This window comes from Loxodonta africana, chromosome 9 (assembly GCF_030014295.1).
Source record: "Loxodonta africana isolate mLoxAfr1 chromosome 9, mLoxAfr1.hap2, whole genome shotgun sequence".
Lineage (NCBI taxonomy): Eukaryota > Metazoa > Chordata > Mammalia > Proboscidea > Elephantidae > Loxodonta > Loxodonta africana.
The window spans coordinates 44,924,183-44,936,711 of record NC_087350.1 but is presented as its reverse complement, the minus strand read 5'-3'; the positions used below and the strand labels follow the sequence as shown (position 1 = coordinate 44,936,711).

At 49.1% G+C, this 12,529-nt stretch overlaps 1 protein-coding gene across 4 annotated transcripts in view; it reads left to right on the top strand.

Moving 5' to 3' along the window:
• The window catches only part of FUBP3 (far upstream element binding protein 3), a 59,045-nt gene extending 47,314 nt beyond the window's left edge, over nucleotides 1-11,731 (top strand). For 2 of the 4 annotated variants that reach the window (XM_064291325.1, XM_010587559.3), the window contains exons 13-19: nucleotides 2,687-2,847; nucleotides 3,597-3,670; nucleotides 3,983-4,063; nucleotides 4,304-4,380; nucleotides 7,689-7,760; nucleotides 9,109-9,236; nucleotides 10,386-11,731. In XM_064291325.1, the coding sequence (XP_064147395.1) occupies nucleotides 2,687-2,847; nucleotides 3,597-3,670; nucleotides 3,983-4,063; nucleotides 4,304-4,380; nucleotides 7,689-7,760; nucleotides 9,109-9,236; nucleotides 10,386-10,394 (602 nt within the window). In that variant the 3' untranslated portion in view covers nucleotides 10,395-11,731. The remainder of the gene's footprint in view (nucleotides 1-2,686; nucleotides 2,848-3,596; nucleotides 3,671-3,982; nucleotides 4,064-4,303; nucleotides 4,381-7,688; nucleotides 7,761-9,108; nucleotides 9,237-10,385) is intronic. The other 2 variants (XM_064291326.1, XM_064291327.1) reach the window with 2 other exon arrangements.
• The last annotated feature ends 798 nt before the right edge of the window (nucleotides 11,732-12,529 follow it).

The following is a 12,529-nucleotide window of genomic DNA, read 5'->3' as shown; positions in this document are numbered from 1 at the left end:
GTTGCTGCTCATTGGTTGAGAATCAGATCTAGGTTTCCTTGCCTTTTGAAAACCTTTTTGTCAATGAGGTTTTTTATTTGAGTGTGTATCTCCTTTAGACACTGGCAAAGCCTTGCTTTCTTCGCTGTGACAGTTTCTTATAGTCAGTGAAATCTTCATGCTGACAAAATAGCCCCTCCGTTTGCCCTCTGCAGAATCATCCTGAGTGGTTGCTTAGAGGAAAGCGACAGCAGAGTGAGGCGGGAAGTCATCGCCGTGGTGGCACGCTGATAGCAGGCTCCAGAAGCCCAGGAGAAGCTTCTTTGGGGTTGAGGGGTATCTTTCTATGCCCTCCCCATGTGTGAGGTAGTTCTTCCTCTTGGGAAAGGAGCCTGGTGAGCTGGAGAGGAGCCTGTGCAGAATCAGGCCCTGCTCCCCCCAGGCTCCAGGCTCTTGCTCCGGGCCTTGGACAGACACTGCAGCCTCGCAGGCCCCTGCTGGATTTCCATGATAAACACAGCAATCCTGACAGATAGTGTGGCCAGCCCTGCACTTGTCAGCCAGGCCTTTTAGTAGGTTTGATTAATTGCTTTACAATTTCACGTCCAGCCACGGGGCCACTGGTGGGTCGCTTCTGCCCCCCATCAGGTGGAAGAATGGAGCAGGCTACTGAATAAGTCTATAGACAGCCACCATGTGCCAAGCTGGTGACCTCATTTTGAAGGAAGATGAACTTAAATTAACTCCTTCCGGCCCCATGCAGTTTTGTGGTGCCTGCCTCCCCTCATTAGCATGCTCCCAAGGCCTGGGGAAAAAGGGGCTCTGGGGCTGCTGGTGCAAGTGCCTAATGGGGAGGGCCTGGGGGGCTTGACTGTCTGGGTCTGTGGTTCTCAGGCGCACACACCGCCCTTTTGTGCTTTGGCCTCCAGATCTGTGCCTTGGAACCAAGTGGCCTCTGGGCAGATTTGTTTGGTTGGGTGTGGGTAGAAACAGTCTGTGTTTATTCTTTGCTAGCCACTGCTCCCCAAAAAGCCTCCTGCACAGGAGCAAAGCTGCACATTTTTTACAGTACAAAGAGGAAAATCCTACAACCTCTGAGTGAGGTCCGCATTTACATTGCCAAAATGGGGCTTGTGCCTTATCTGGAGGCAAAATGACGTTGCAGGAGACTTCACGTTGGTAGGTTCAAGGGGTAGGGGTGCTTTTCTTGAACTCTGGAAATAGTTTTAAAAAAAAGCTGAGCACACGTTTTGTTTTGGGTGTTTTGGTTGTTGTTTGTATTGTTTTTACTTTTAAAACCCTCCTAAGCTATGCCAACCCACTACTACCCAAGCCAATGTTAAATAAAGCTTTGTCTGAACACTCTCAACCAGTCTTCTGGTTTCCATCCTAAAATGTAATGGCTGCTCAAACTGCCTTCAGAAAGGGTCTCTGAACTGGGCATCCTTTTTTCTTGTTCAGACCTGTAGAATCCTGTTGTCCTTGCAGGTTGAAGGACTAGGATAAGAATGTGCATGGTGTGTGCACCCTGGATGTCGCCTCTTTACCTACTCACCTGACAGGTTGTTCATACTCAAGACGTTGTTCTCTTGCCCCTCCAGTGTGGGGTGGGGTGGGAGGGGGAAGTGGACTGTTTGAAGGATTGTGGATGAACAATGAAAAGGCGAATGTCATTTTAAGTTTGTGTTGACTTTGGGTGGACGGGGTGGCATGGCGAGCCATTGGTGTTTGACTTTGATCCTTCGGGGCTTCCTGCTACTCTATATCAGATTTTCCACAGATTGTCTTCTTCCGGTTTTGCAAAATTCTGTGCTGTAAGTTTTCCTTGTATTCCGCCTTCTTCCCCCTTCCCCTGCCCAGTTGAGTGGAGCTGGTCTGTAAGTTCTAAAGAAGAATCAAACCATTGTTACTTTGGTGGCGCTTTTGTTAGGCAGATTTCATTAAGAGACTGGGACTCTCACAGGTTTTTCAAAGAGCCCAACTAAATTTTCATTAGCCTTGCTCCACCCAGGCCTCTGTGGCCCCCCACCCCCCAACCCTGGCTGCCTCTAGTTGCCTCTGTCTAGAACCGTCCCCCACAGAGGAGGCAGGGACTTGAGAAGTGGCAGGATGGGCTATTAAAGGCATTGTTAAGGCCTGTGGCTGTCTGTTTGACCTGTGGAGGGAGGGAGGGAGAGAAAGCAGAGGTGCGGTGGCCCACACCGTGGCTGAAGGCCTCCATTGTGTCCTGCAGAGGCCACCAGAATGCCATTCTTGTGTTGACAGGATGGAGGGCTTTGCCTGGGCCGAGGCCCGTGGCGGGGTGGGAGCAACTGCAAGCTGACCTCCATGGAGTGAACACCACTGTGTGCAAATCCATGTGCCATGTGCTGGAGGTGGCCTCCTTTCTGAAGGGGCTTGGGCGTCAAACCAACTCGGTGCTTCTGGAAAGGAAGTTGGAATGGAACTATGCAGGTGCCTCATGGTATTCGTGGCCCCGTGGGCTTTGTTCTCACAGCTTAGCTTGTTTTACAAGGTGCCATGGTTTGTGTTAGAATCATTTTAAGGTAAATAGAAAGTACTTCTCTGCTCTCAAGGTTAGTGCTGGTGTGCAGAAAATACCATTTAATCTTCTGAAGCAAAATACTGCCAAAGGAGGAGAGTTTCGCACGTTTAAGTTTGCCACAATTGTCACTTATTCTTTTGTCATGTGTTTTCCTGCCTACAGGGGGTGAGAATATCAAAAGTATAAATCAACAGTCAGGAGCACACGTGGAGCTTCAGCGGAACCCCCCTCCAAATACCGACCCCAACCTGCGAATATTCACCATCAGGGGAGTTCCTCAACAGATCGAGGTGGCCAGACATCTCATAGATGAGAAAGTTGGTGTACGTACAAGGTCCTTTCCCCACCTCTGGCTTAACAATAGCTGGATTTTCTTTTGGATGCCCAAGGTACCTGTTTTTCCCAAGAACTTTGTTCTTCCTGTGCGTTTCAGTCTTCACATCACAACTTTGCAGAGGGGAAAGGTCGGAGGCCCAGGGAATACCTGGGCCAGGCCCAGAAGCAATGAAGGAAGCTTCCTGGCAGGAGGAGGCCACAGAGCTCAGTCCCCAGAGCCGGGTCCCATCAAGGCTTAGATGAGCAGCTGGGGCAGCAGCCTCACCCCAGCACTGCCCTGGACTTCCTGCTGGCATTGCCTGGCAGCCAGGCCTGCAGGCGGCTTTCATTGACTCTGGCTTTAGTTTCAGGCACCTCAAAGCAGATAAAGAAAGGGAGTGTTGATGGAGGACAGATTGGCCACTGCTCACCTCAAAGGGGACGTAGAATGACAGAAAGCCTTGGGCCAGCCTAAATTGACGGGAGAGTCAAGCAGGTTGGTCCCTACCCCCAGGTTGACACGCCAGGGCAACTGTGGTGGTGCCAGTATTGGCCGTGTTTTGTTATTGGTCACTCAAGGGGAAGATAAAATCCCCTGTGGGGAAGCAAGGCTAGTGTGAGTGCCATAGGCCATCTTGATTTCACTGGGCTCTATCTCCCCAAAAGCTGTGGTTTGCCTTGGGGTGGGCCTGATCAGAGGGCAGAGGGCACAGGTGCAGCCAGCAGGAAGTGAGAATTCCCTCTGTGTTCATGACAGGGTGCCAGCCTTGGAGCACCTGGAGCCTTTGGACAGAGCCCCTTCAGCCAGCCACCTGCTGCACCTCATCAAAAGTAAGTCTTTTGCATCGGTCTTGACTGGAAGAATTCATCACTTCTCCAGTAGGTTCTACTTTCCCCCTTTCCGGCTACTTCTAGGGAATGCCAACCAGAAGCCTGAAACTCTCGTTGTGGGGGGGACTCAGTTATAATGGTCCCTTGGCCCAGTCTGGCCAATGATGGTGAGAGCCTTTCCAGAGAGCAGAGGTTTTCTAGTCACCACCAGCATCCCCGAGGGGAGCTCGCCACTTGCAAGCTAGGGGTGGATTTTTTCAAAAGTCTTACTTATGTTTGGGATTTCAGCCTGTTGTTTTTAACTTCTTACAGCACCTTTCCTCCAAGGAGTTCAGGGTGCTTCCCAAACATTGCTGCTAAAGTGAACGGAAACCCCCATAGCACCCCTCTGAGGTAAGTCACCTGCTGTTATTCCAGCCATGCTGTTCTCATTTGGTAGACAGACAAGATTAGGGTCATCACCTGGCCACTGCTGTTGCCAGCAGACAAGGAGATCATCATGGTTGGCTGGGGTATGGGGAGAGAGTAAGCAGTAAGGAGAGCGATGGCAGGGCTGGCGAGAGGTGGATCCACGTGAGAAAGAGGAGGGGTTGTGACCTAGACTGGAATGACTGACTCTTGTGTCATCCACAGTGGTCCACCGGCCTTCCTGACCCAGGGGTGGGGCAGCACCTACCAGGCATGGCAGCAGCCCACACAGCAGGTCCCAAGTAAGTGACTTAGGTGGAGGTGGCAACTTGCACACCCCTACAGAAAAGCTGAGGCTTGCGGAAGTCTTGAGTGATGGACCTGAAATGCCCTTGTTCGGGCTATTGTCTGGTAGGTCCAGGATGCCCCTCCCCAGAACTGTAGAGAAGCACCTACATTGTGTCACTGAGAGCCACGAGGAGGCCCTGCACTGGGGAAGTTTGTGGTCAGGCGTCGAGGAAGGCTAGAAAGATTATGGCTTTTTCCAGGCCACCTTCTCAGAGCTTTCTTTCCCTTCTACGACTCTTTTCTTCTCCAAGCAGTGGGCGTCTGCCATTTTTGTTCCTCACAAATGGGTTCATAAGACCCGTGGGCCAGCCTGAGCTTCCTTGTGATCCGAGCTAGGCCTGTCTCACCGCCCAGAGCTCTATCCTTCACATTCTCCTCTCCCCAGCACCCTCCTGCTTGTCAGGCACCCTTACTCTTCCCCTCTTCTTATCTCCAGTGACCATCTCCCTCTCTTCTCTTTAACACCTTCTCAGAAGGGGTCTCATTCTGTCTCCTGGACTGTTCAAAAAGCCAACAATTAGAGAATTAGCTCGGCTGAGCGATGCCTTGCCAGAAATACTGAGTATAAAAGAGGAAGTCCTTGTGTGAGTGCAAACCCACCCCCACATTGGCTTCAGGAGTCATTCCAAGCCTTCAAAAAAAATCAGAACAAACACTAATCTCAGTAAAACTCAGGTTGTTTTGACCCATCTGAAGTTCCCAAGCTGTTCGTGTCTGGAAAGCATTCTTGAACGCGTATGCAAGTTACTGTGTTTACAGCATGCAGAAACCCTGGTGGCATAGTGTGTAGGTGCTACGGCTGCCAACCAAAATGTCGGCAGTTCAGATCCACCAGGTGCTCCTTGGAAACTCTGTGAGGCAGTTTTACTGTGCCCAGTAGGGTCGCTATGAGTTGGAATCACCTCAGTGGCAACGGGAGAGGCTATAGGACTAAGCATTTTGATTTCAGTAGCCAGGGTCTGAGCCCAGTTTCTAGGGTTTTACCACTTTATCCTTGAGTGGAGTGCTGCCTATGCGCGGAACCCTGGGCCTCCCCAGTAAACTCCACAGCAGGACAGACGTGCCACAGGCAGTCTGCAGGCGATGCTTACAGCCTTAGGCACGCCTCTTTCCTTCTCTGGGGATCTAGATTTCTCATCTGTGGAATGAAGGGTTTGGGTTTGATTCCTAAAGTATCTTTAAGTTCTGAAATCATATAGTCGTAGTTTTCTCTTTTTTCCTGAACACGTTATTGTGAAACTTCCAAACATCCAGAATATTTGAGAGAATTTTACCCCGAACACCTACATACCACTTAGATTCGACCATTAACATTTTACTGTACTTGCTTTATCCCATAGCCCAGATGTGTTCTGTTTCCTCCATTGTTTTCTTCACTTTGCTCCCATGTCTCCTTAGCTCACACGGGATGCCCTCTCACAGCGCTGTTCTCGTATGAGGGAGCACCCCGAGAAGCAAGGTGACCAGGGTCAAGGTCACATTTGCCCCAGTTGTGCCAGGGCAAAGGAAGACACATGAGAAGCCCTAGGCTATCAGGGGTCTGTGCCTTTGTGTTGAGGCCTGAGAGAGAGGACGTGCCCTTCTCATTAAGGGGGAACTGACCTCTGGGAGCCTGGTTTTGTAGGGACCCCTGGGTGAAAAAGGGCATAAGGCAGAAGCTGTTGCCTGGCTCCAGTCCCAGGCAGGCCAGGAGTTGGCAAAGGTGTGCAAGGATGAGTGAAAAAAAGCTCAGTCAAGTTCAGCTGCCACTGTTTTCCAGCCTTCGTTTTGTGTTGTTGGGCTTTGTTTGCTTGCTTGCTTGCTTATTTGTGTGATTTGGGAATTGCAAATTGATTTTAGTCAGTAAAATCTTGTTTGGAAGAAAAATCCTGCTTGCCCACACCCTCCATGTCTGATGGAAATGTTTTTGCTGCCCAGATTCCTCACTCCTAGCCTTCCCCGGAAACCAGGTCATTCTGTTTTTAGCATCCTATTCCTTCCCTGCCGCAGTGGGAGGAGGAGGGTGTGTTCTCCCCTTTTTTATGCGCCCCCCCCCCCTTGCTCCTTTCCCCAGCCCCACATGCATTTAAATGTAATGATTGGCCTCTTGTCCGTGTTCGCCTTGATCTTCAGTAAATTAACTAGTGGGAAAAACACTTGGCTGGGAGATGTTTCCGTCCGCCTGCTGCCGACTGTCATTCGGATAGAAGACAAGACGCTGAAAGGGGCCTTTTGTGAGCCTTAGCAGGTGGATACTCAAACCAGCCCTGCCCTCTGCTGAAAGAAAGGTCCTGACTTGTACCTCTGGTCAAATCTTTTCACCCTCTTTTATGCCTCTGGGCAGCATGCTGCTCCTCGGTGCCCCCACACCGAGTGCACCCCCACCTTTACTGCTCCAAGCCCGCACAGTGTAGAGGATGCTCTAAATTATGCATGGAGAAAAGGGCTAGAAGGACCCCCACACGTCCCCTTTCCCCCTCCTTCCACCCCAGAAGGGCTTGGAGCCGGGTCACAGGTGCTGGCCATGACTTTTCATCCCCTCTGCTGTGCATACGGAAACCCTGGTGGTGTAGTGGTTAAGTGCTATGGCTGCTAACCAAAGGGTCGGCGGTTCAAGTCCGCCAGGCGCTCCTTGGAATCTCTATGGGGCAGTTCTACTCTGTCTCATAGGGTCACTCGGAATCGACTCAACGGCACTGGGTTTGGTTTTTGGTTTACTGTGTGTGCGTTGTCTTCCTATCATACTCATTACAGTCTCCAGACAGTTTCCTTACCTGTGTCCTACAATTCAGCTTGTCCAGAGGTAAAGCCCTCAGTCTTTGAACAGAAAGGCCAGGGTGAGAGTGTGCTCAGAGCACTTTGAGTTCTTTGTTCCATCTGAAGGCCACATCCAGGGAGCCTCAGAACAACAGCCACTCTGGCCTCAGGGTTCTCCCAGATGAGGCTCCCTCTGAAGGAGGCCAGGCTATTCCACTGATGGCCCTGGGAGGGGCAGCCAGTCTGCCCAGCCCCAGCCTTATGGGGAACTTCTGTTTCCCATCAGCCAAGCCAGCATTTTAGTTGCACCCTTCCCCCTATAGTCCATGGCCTGGGCGGAGACCCTCTTGCATGTTAAGATGTTGCCTTCTCCCGAGGCCAGCCTGCTGCTGCCTTCTTCCCAGGTCGCAGGGCCCCCGGGCAAGTTGGAGTGAGTGCAGAGAGTAGGGGCTGGAGTCAGCCGGACTGGGGGCTGAGGCTGTGAGAAAGCCAGGAAGGCCTGACTGCTTTTGTGTTCTTCGCACAGGCCAGCAGAGCCAGCCGCAGAGCAGCCAGCCTGACTACAGCAAGGCCTGGGAAGACTATTACAAAAAACAGAGTGAGTGGATGGGCCTCCTTAACAAGCAGGTTTCCAGTAACAGAGTCCCCTCTTTCCTGTAGACTTTACGTGTCGATGCTTAGATGTCATTTTTTTTTCCCCCCAGCATTTTCCCCATGTGACTTGATCTCAGTACCTAACTTTGTCTCCCTCTCCTCCCTGTCTGTCTGTCTGTCTGTCTGTCAGGGGAGACGTAGTGTAGTTGCTGACCACAGGGCTGTGTCTCTGCCCTGGCAAAGCTTGCCATCCTCTCCTTCTCCTCTCTGCTGTCCCCAAGGCTGGATTCTAAAGGGCCTAAAGGGACATGGCACCCAGACGCACGAATCAGATCTCTATCCGGGCTGTTCCTTTTTCAGAACCACACGATTCCTGTGTGGCCCGTAGACCTGGTTCCAAGCCCATTGGGCACTGCTGCAGCAGGATTCAGGTCACCTGGGGGTCTTGTTCTCTGACTTTGTCTTGCTGCTGCCTGTCTCTTGGTGGCCATTTCAGAGCAGGTGAAGAGAAAAGAGATGATGAAGGGAGCCTACAATTGGAATAGGTACTGGGCTGTGGTTTTTTTTTTTTTCTTCTTAAGTAAGCCCCCTTTTTCTTTTTTTTCGCCGTACCAGAAACTAACAAATTTTGAAAAAAGAGAGGCAGGGAAACTACAAAAAAAAAACCCTGATGAATCATTTGAAATTAGTACTAAACCCCCCCCAGAACCAGAGTATTTGGTATTCTTAGAAGAGATGTTCATATGTTTTGATTCTGAAGGATGTTACTTGCTGGTTGGAAGCACTCAGGTCAAAAGGTTGTCAAAGAAACACTCACCCTGGCAGGTGGTATGCTGCAAGATGTCATCATGATGGGGGGTGGGGGCGTTACAGGGCAGATTCCAGTCTTCCCCAGGCCTCCCAACCCCAGATTCCCAGACCCACATAGGCCTCTGTTTATTTCAAGCTCTCCCAGGGCAGAATTGCACATGTGCACGCACACACACAAACAAGCCACGAACTCCCCTTTCTCTGTCGTCCAGCTCTGGGAGCTGAGGAGGGCAGGTAGGCAGGTGCAGAAAATGTGATTCTACAGAGAGATGACTAATGCACAGGTTTCCTAAGGACGTAGCAGGGATCCGGTGACAGATGCGTTACAGCACTTTTGCTGTGCCAGGTAGCCCAGCGTTACACCAGCACTCCTCAGCATCAACCTCCCCACCACCTTCTAGCTGTGCAGAGGGAGCAGCGGGCATTGTTCCAGGGGTCCAAAACCCTTTGGGAAGGGACCCACCAAACTCACAGTGTCCTTCTCCTCCCCTACAATTGCATCCCTGCTTCTGCTAACCCGTGTTTTTTCCTTTGTCAATCAGGTCACGCTGCCAGCGCTGCTCCTCAGGCCAGCTCCCCACCGGACTACACAATGGCTTGGGCGGAATATTACAGACAGCAAGTTGCTTTCTACGGGCAGACACTAGGGCAAGCTCAGGCCCACAGCCAGGTCTGTAGCCAATCACCAGCGCTACTGGTACTTCCCAGACCAGCCCCTAGCCTCCTTCCCTCAAACCTTCACTGTTTTCTGACCCCGGGGAAGAGCACTGGGCTGCAGAGGGAAAGCCTGGGCCCCAGGGCTGCTTAACATGGCCACTGTCTGCTCAGAGCTGCTATAGCCTCTCTTCCCCCTCGTAGCTCCAGAGAGGAACAGTTTGGCCACGTAGGGTGGGGAATTGGTTTGGCAGCCTCTTCAAGGAAGTGCCTGATCTTCCCTCAAATCAAGGACCCAAACCTTAGTGCTAGATTGTACTCTTTCTCTCTCTGGGCCTCAGTTTTTCCAGCTGTGAAGTGAGAGCACCAGGCATAATTGACTCTGGGTAAGTCTGGCATTGTGTGGTATTTGTAGGGACTGTGGAGGGTGTCCCCCAGCCATCCATTCTCGAGATGCTGGTGTGGCCAGCTGTGCCCTTGCCCTGGGTCAGCAGTGAGAGGCAAGGGGAGGGTGAGCCCACGCGTTCTGAGGATTGGGCAGGGGACAGGGCACCACGTCCTCACTGTCCCACGCCTTCTGAGGATTGGGCAGGGGACAGGGCACCACGTCTTCACTGTCCCACGCCCAAACCCAGAGGACTTCCACCACCACCACTGTCCACACAGAGGCCAGGACGGAGTTCATAGTAAATTAGGGAAGCAGAAGGCCCCTGAAGGGCATGTTTCAGGTACATTCTTCAGGGTGACCTGATGCTGGTCAGGTTCCCATGCCAGTCCCCTCAGGCCCTGGACCAAAAGCTGGTTGGGCATCTCACCGCCAAATTGACTGTCTGTGCTTGAGACCCATGGGAACAGGTGTCAGGGCTAGTGAGTGACTGAGGAGAGGTATCACTCACTCGTACCCCTCTTCTTGTCCAGTATCCCCAGGGAAAGAGAAGCCCTAGGACCTCATGCTCAAGAGAGGTTTTGTCTGGTCCAGATCCCGTGACATGAGCCCCCGGGGAAAGTGCTTAGACATTGGCTCGTCTGTGTGTGTTGGCGTCTGTTGTGGAGCCAGAGGGGAGAGAGGGTGACCTGTCACCTCCCACCGACGGAAGCCGCAGACACAAGGACTTGAGAATTTGCCATCACAGACTAACTTTCTTCTTTCCTCTTCTTTCCACAGGAGCAGTAGAACAATGTCCTTGCGGCTGTTTTTTCCCCTTGAAATCATTGTGAAAGAAAACCTATTTGTAACAGAGGTTTTTAGATTTGCAAACCTTTTGATGAAGAACCTTTGTTTTGTTCTGTGAAACACTATATTTAGATTAACAGAATTTTTCTAAAAATCGGGAAAAATTAGTTACTAAAAATCGCTGGTAATTTTTGTTTCATTATTTTGTTGTTATTTCAAATGTGTGAGCTCTGGGATTCTTTTTGGAGCAATACCTGCACAAAGTCAGGCACCAGAGTGTACCTCAGAGCAGTGACATTTCAACATGGTGTTTTTTTGTTTTGTTTTGTTTTATTTTTTTGCGTGTCTTTTTATTTACAGTTTTTTTCTGTTGCAACAGAAAGTGGCTTGGAAGTCTTAGGTGGTATGTAACAAATCCTTTTTAAAAAATTTTAAACAGTATTTAATTAAATGTGTAAATTCGTTTAATGTTTTACTTCTAATTTCTTGTATCTTGGCTGTCTGGTTTTATTGCATTTTTTAAAAAACTGAACTATTACGTATTGTAATTAATTATGTGAATTCTGAATTGAGACAGATAATTGTATTGCTGTCCAACAGGAACTGGGAGGGGCATTTTATAGGGTTTGTATAATTTCTAGAGTTCTAAAGGGGTAATATAAAAATGTGTTCATGTTTTTAGCATACATTTTTCTCATGTCTCCATCACCCGTTGCAGTTGTGTATCTAAGACCTCCAAGCTTGTTTTAAAAACAAAACAAAAAACCTTTCTCTATTCTCTCAGAAATATAAATACTGTTATTTTTAATATTAAAAAGAAATTCGATATAACTTTTAACAAACACTGTGGAACATTAAACCGTATAAAAATGTAGTAACTATTTTTTAATTCCAAGGTGTTTTTTGCTTTTTTCTTTTAAATATTTTCTTAATATTTGTCAGATTAACTAGATGAATAAATAAATCTAGTATTAACCACAGTATGAATTAAATAATTTTGATTTAATAAAAGGGATAATATGATTTTCAATGTTTACTGTAGTGTATCTTGTACAGATAACATGTATTTTTAAAGGAAAAAAAACGGAATTGAAGCTATTTTTTCTTGCGTTTTTAATTGACCTGAGGGACATTCCGTTTGAAATGTACTGAAGTTACAGTTGCTGGTTTTTTCTCCTTATCTTCCTTATAATGCTTGAAATGTCTAACTATTAAAAAAGACAATTTGAAAATGTTATGCATGATGTTTAAAAAAAAAGTGTTCTTTTTATTTGACTGACAATTCATTTTACACTCTATATAATAAAATGTCCACAAGACATCTTGTGGGTGAAGTATTTTTAGTCTGTTTGCTTTCCCTTTGCTTGTTCCTTCCTCTGCCCCTACCCGTTGCCACCTGAAATGGAAAGAGAGAGAGGATTCTTGCAGCTCTTAGCCGATCGTCTTGCCCTGCATTAGCCCGACTTAGATGGTACACAGCCTAGACTTTTAGCTACTTCGTTAAGCTAAGTTTATGTAATGGCTTTGTATAATAACGATAGTCAGACTTGAGAACCTTGGTTACGGTCAGACCTTTACCTGACACATCTAAGCATCTCTCGAAGTGGCGTGACACCGAGAAGTCAGTAATGAGTTTCCTCGCACGGAGGCGCTGTCATCCCAAGTGGAGCTGGAAGATTCACTTAAGGGGGTCATATCAATAGATGGTACTCAGCTCTGCAGCTGCGTGAGCACACATGCCTGTAACTGAGTCAGCACAGCGCCCCTCTTCCCACCACGGTCCCTACCGCCCCCTTTCCGGCACACATACTTGCTCTGGAAATTATGACCTAAACGTGGTCATCTTCTGGTCTAGGTCTTGTGCATTTGGCTGCTGCTTCCTTCCAAAGTTGCCTGGTTCATGTTTCTCTGGCTGCAGCTGCCTGTGACCCTGCTGCCTCCCAGCCCCCAGTGTTCAGGCAATGGCTGGATGGTGGTGGTGGTGACATTTCTTCTCTCACCACCAGACTGCCGGAAGAGTTAGAGAGTAGCAGCCAGTGTGACAGTTTGGTTTTGTTCTCATTAAGGGAAAAAAAAAAGAGGCGTCCTTACCTATAGGTTTAAGTCATGGAGGATCCTGTATTTTCAGGTCACAT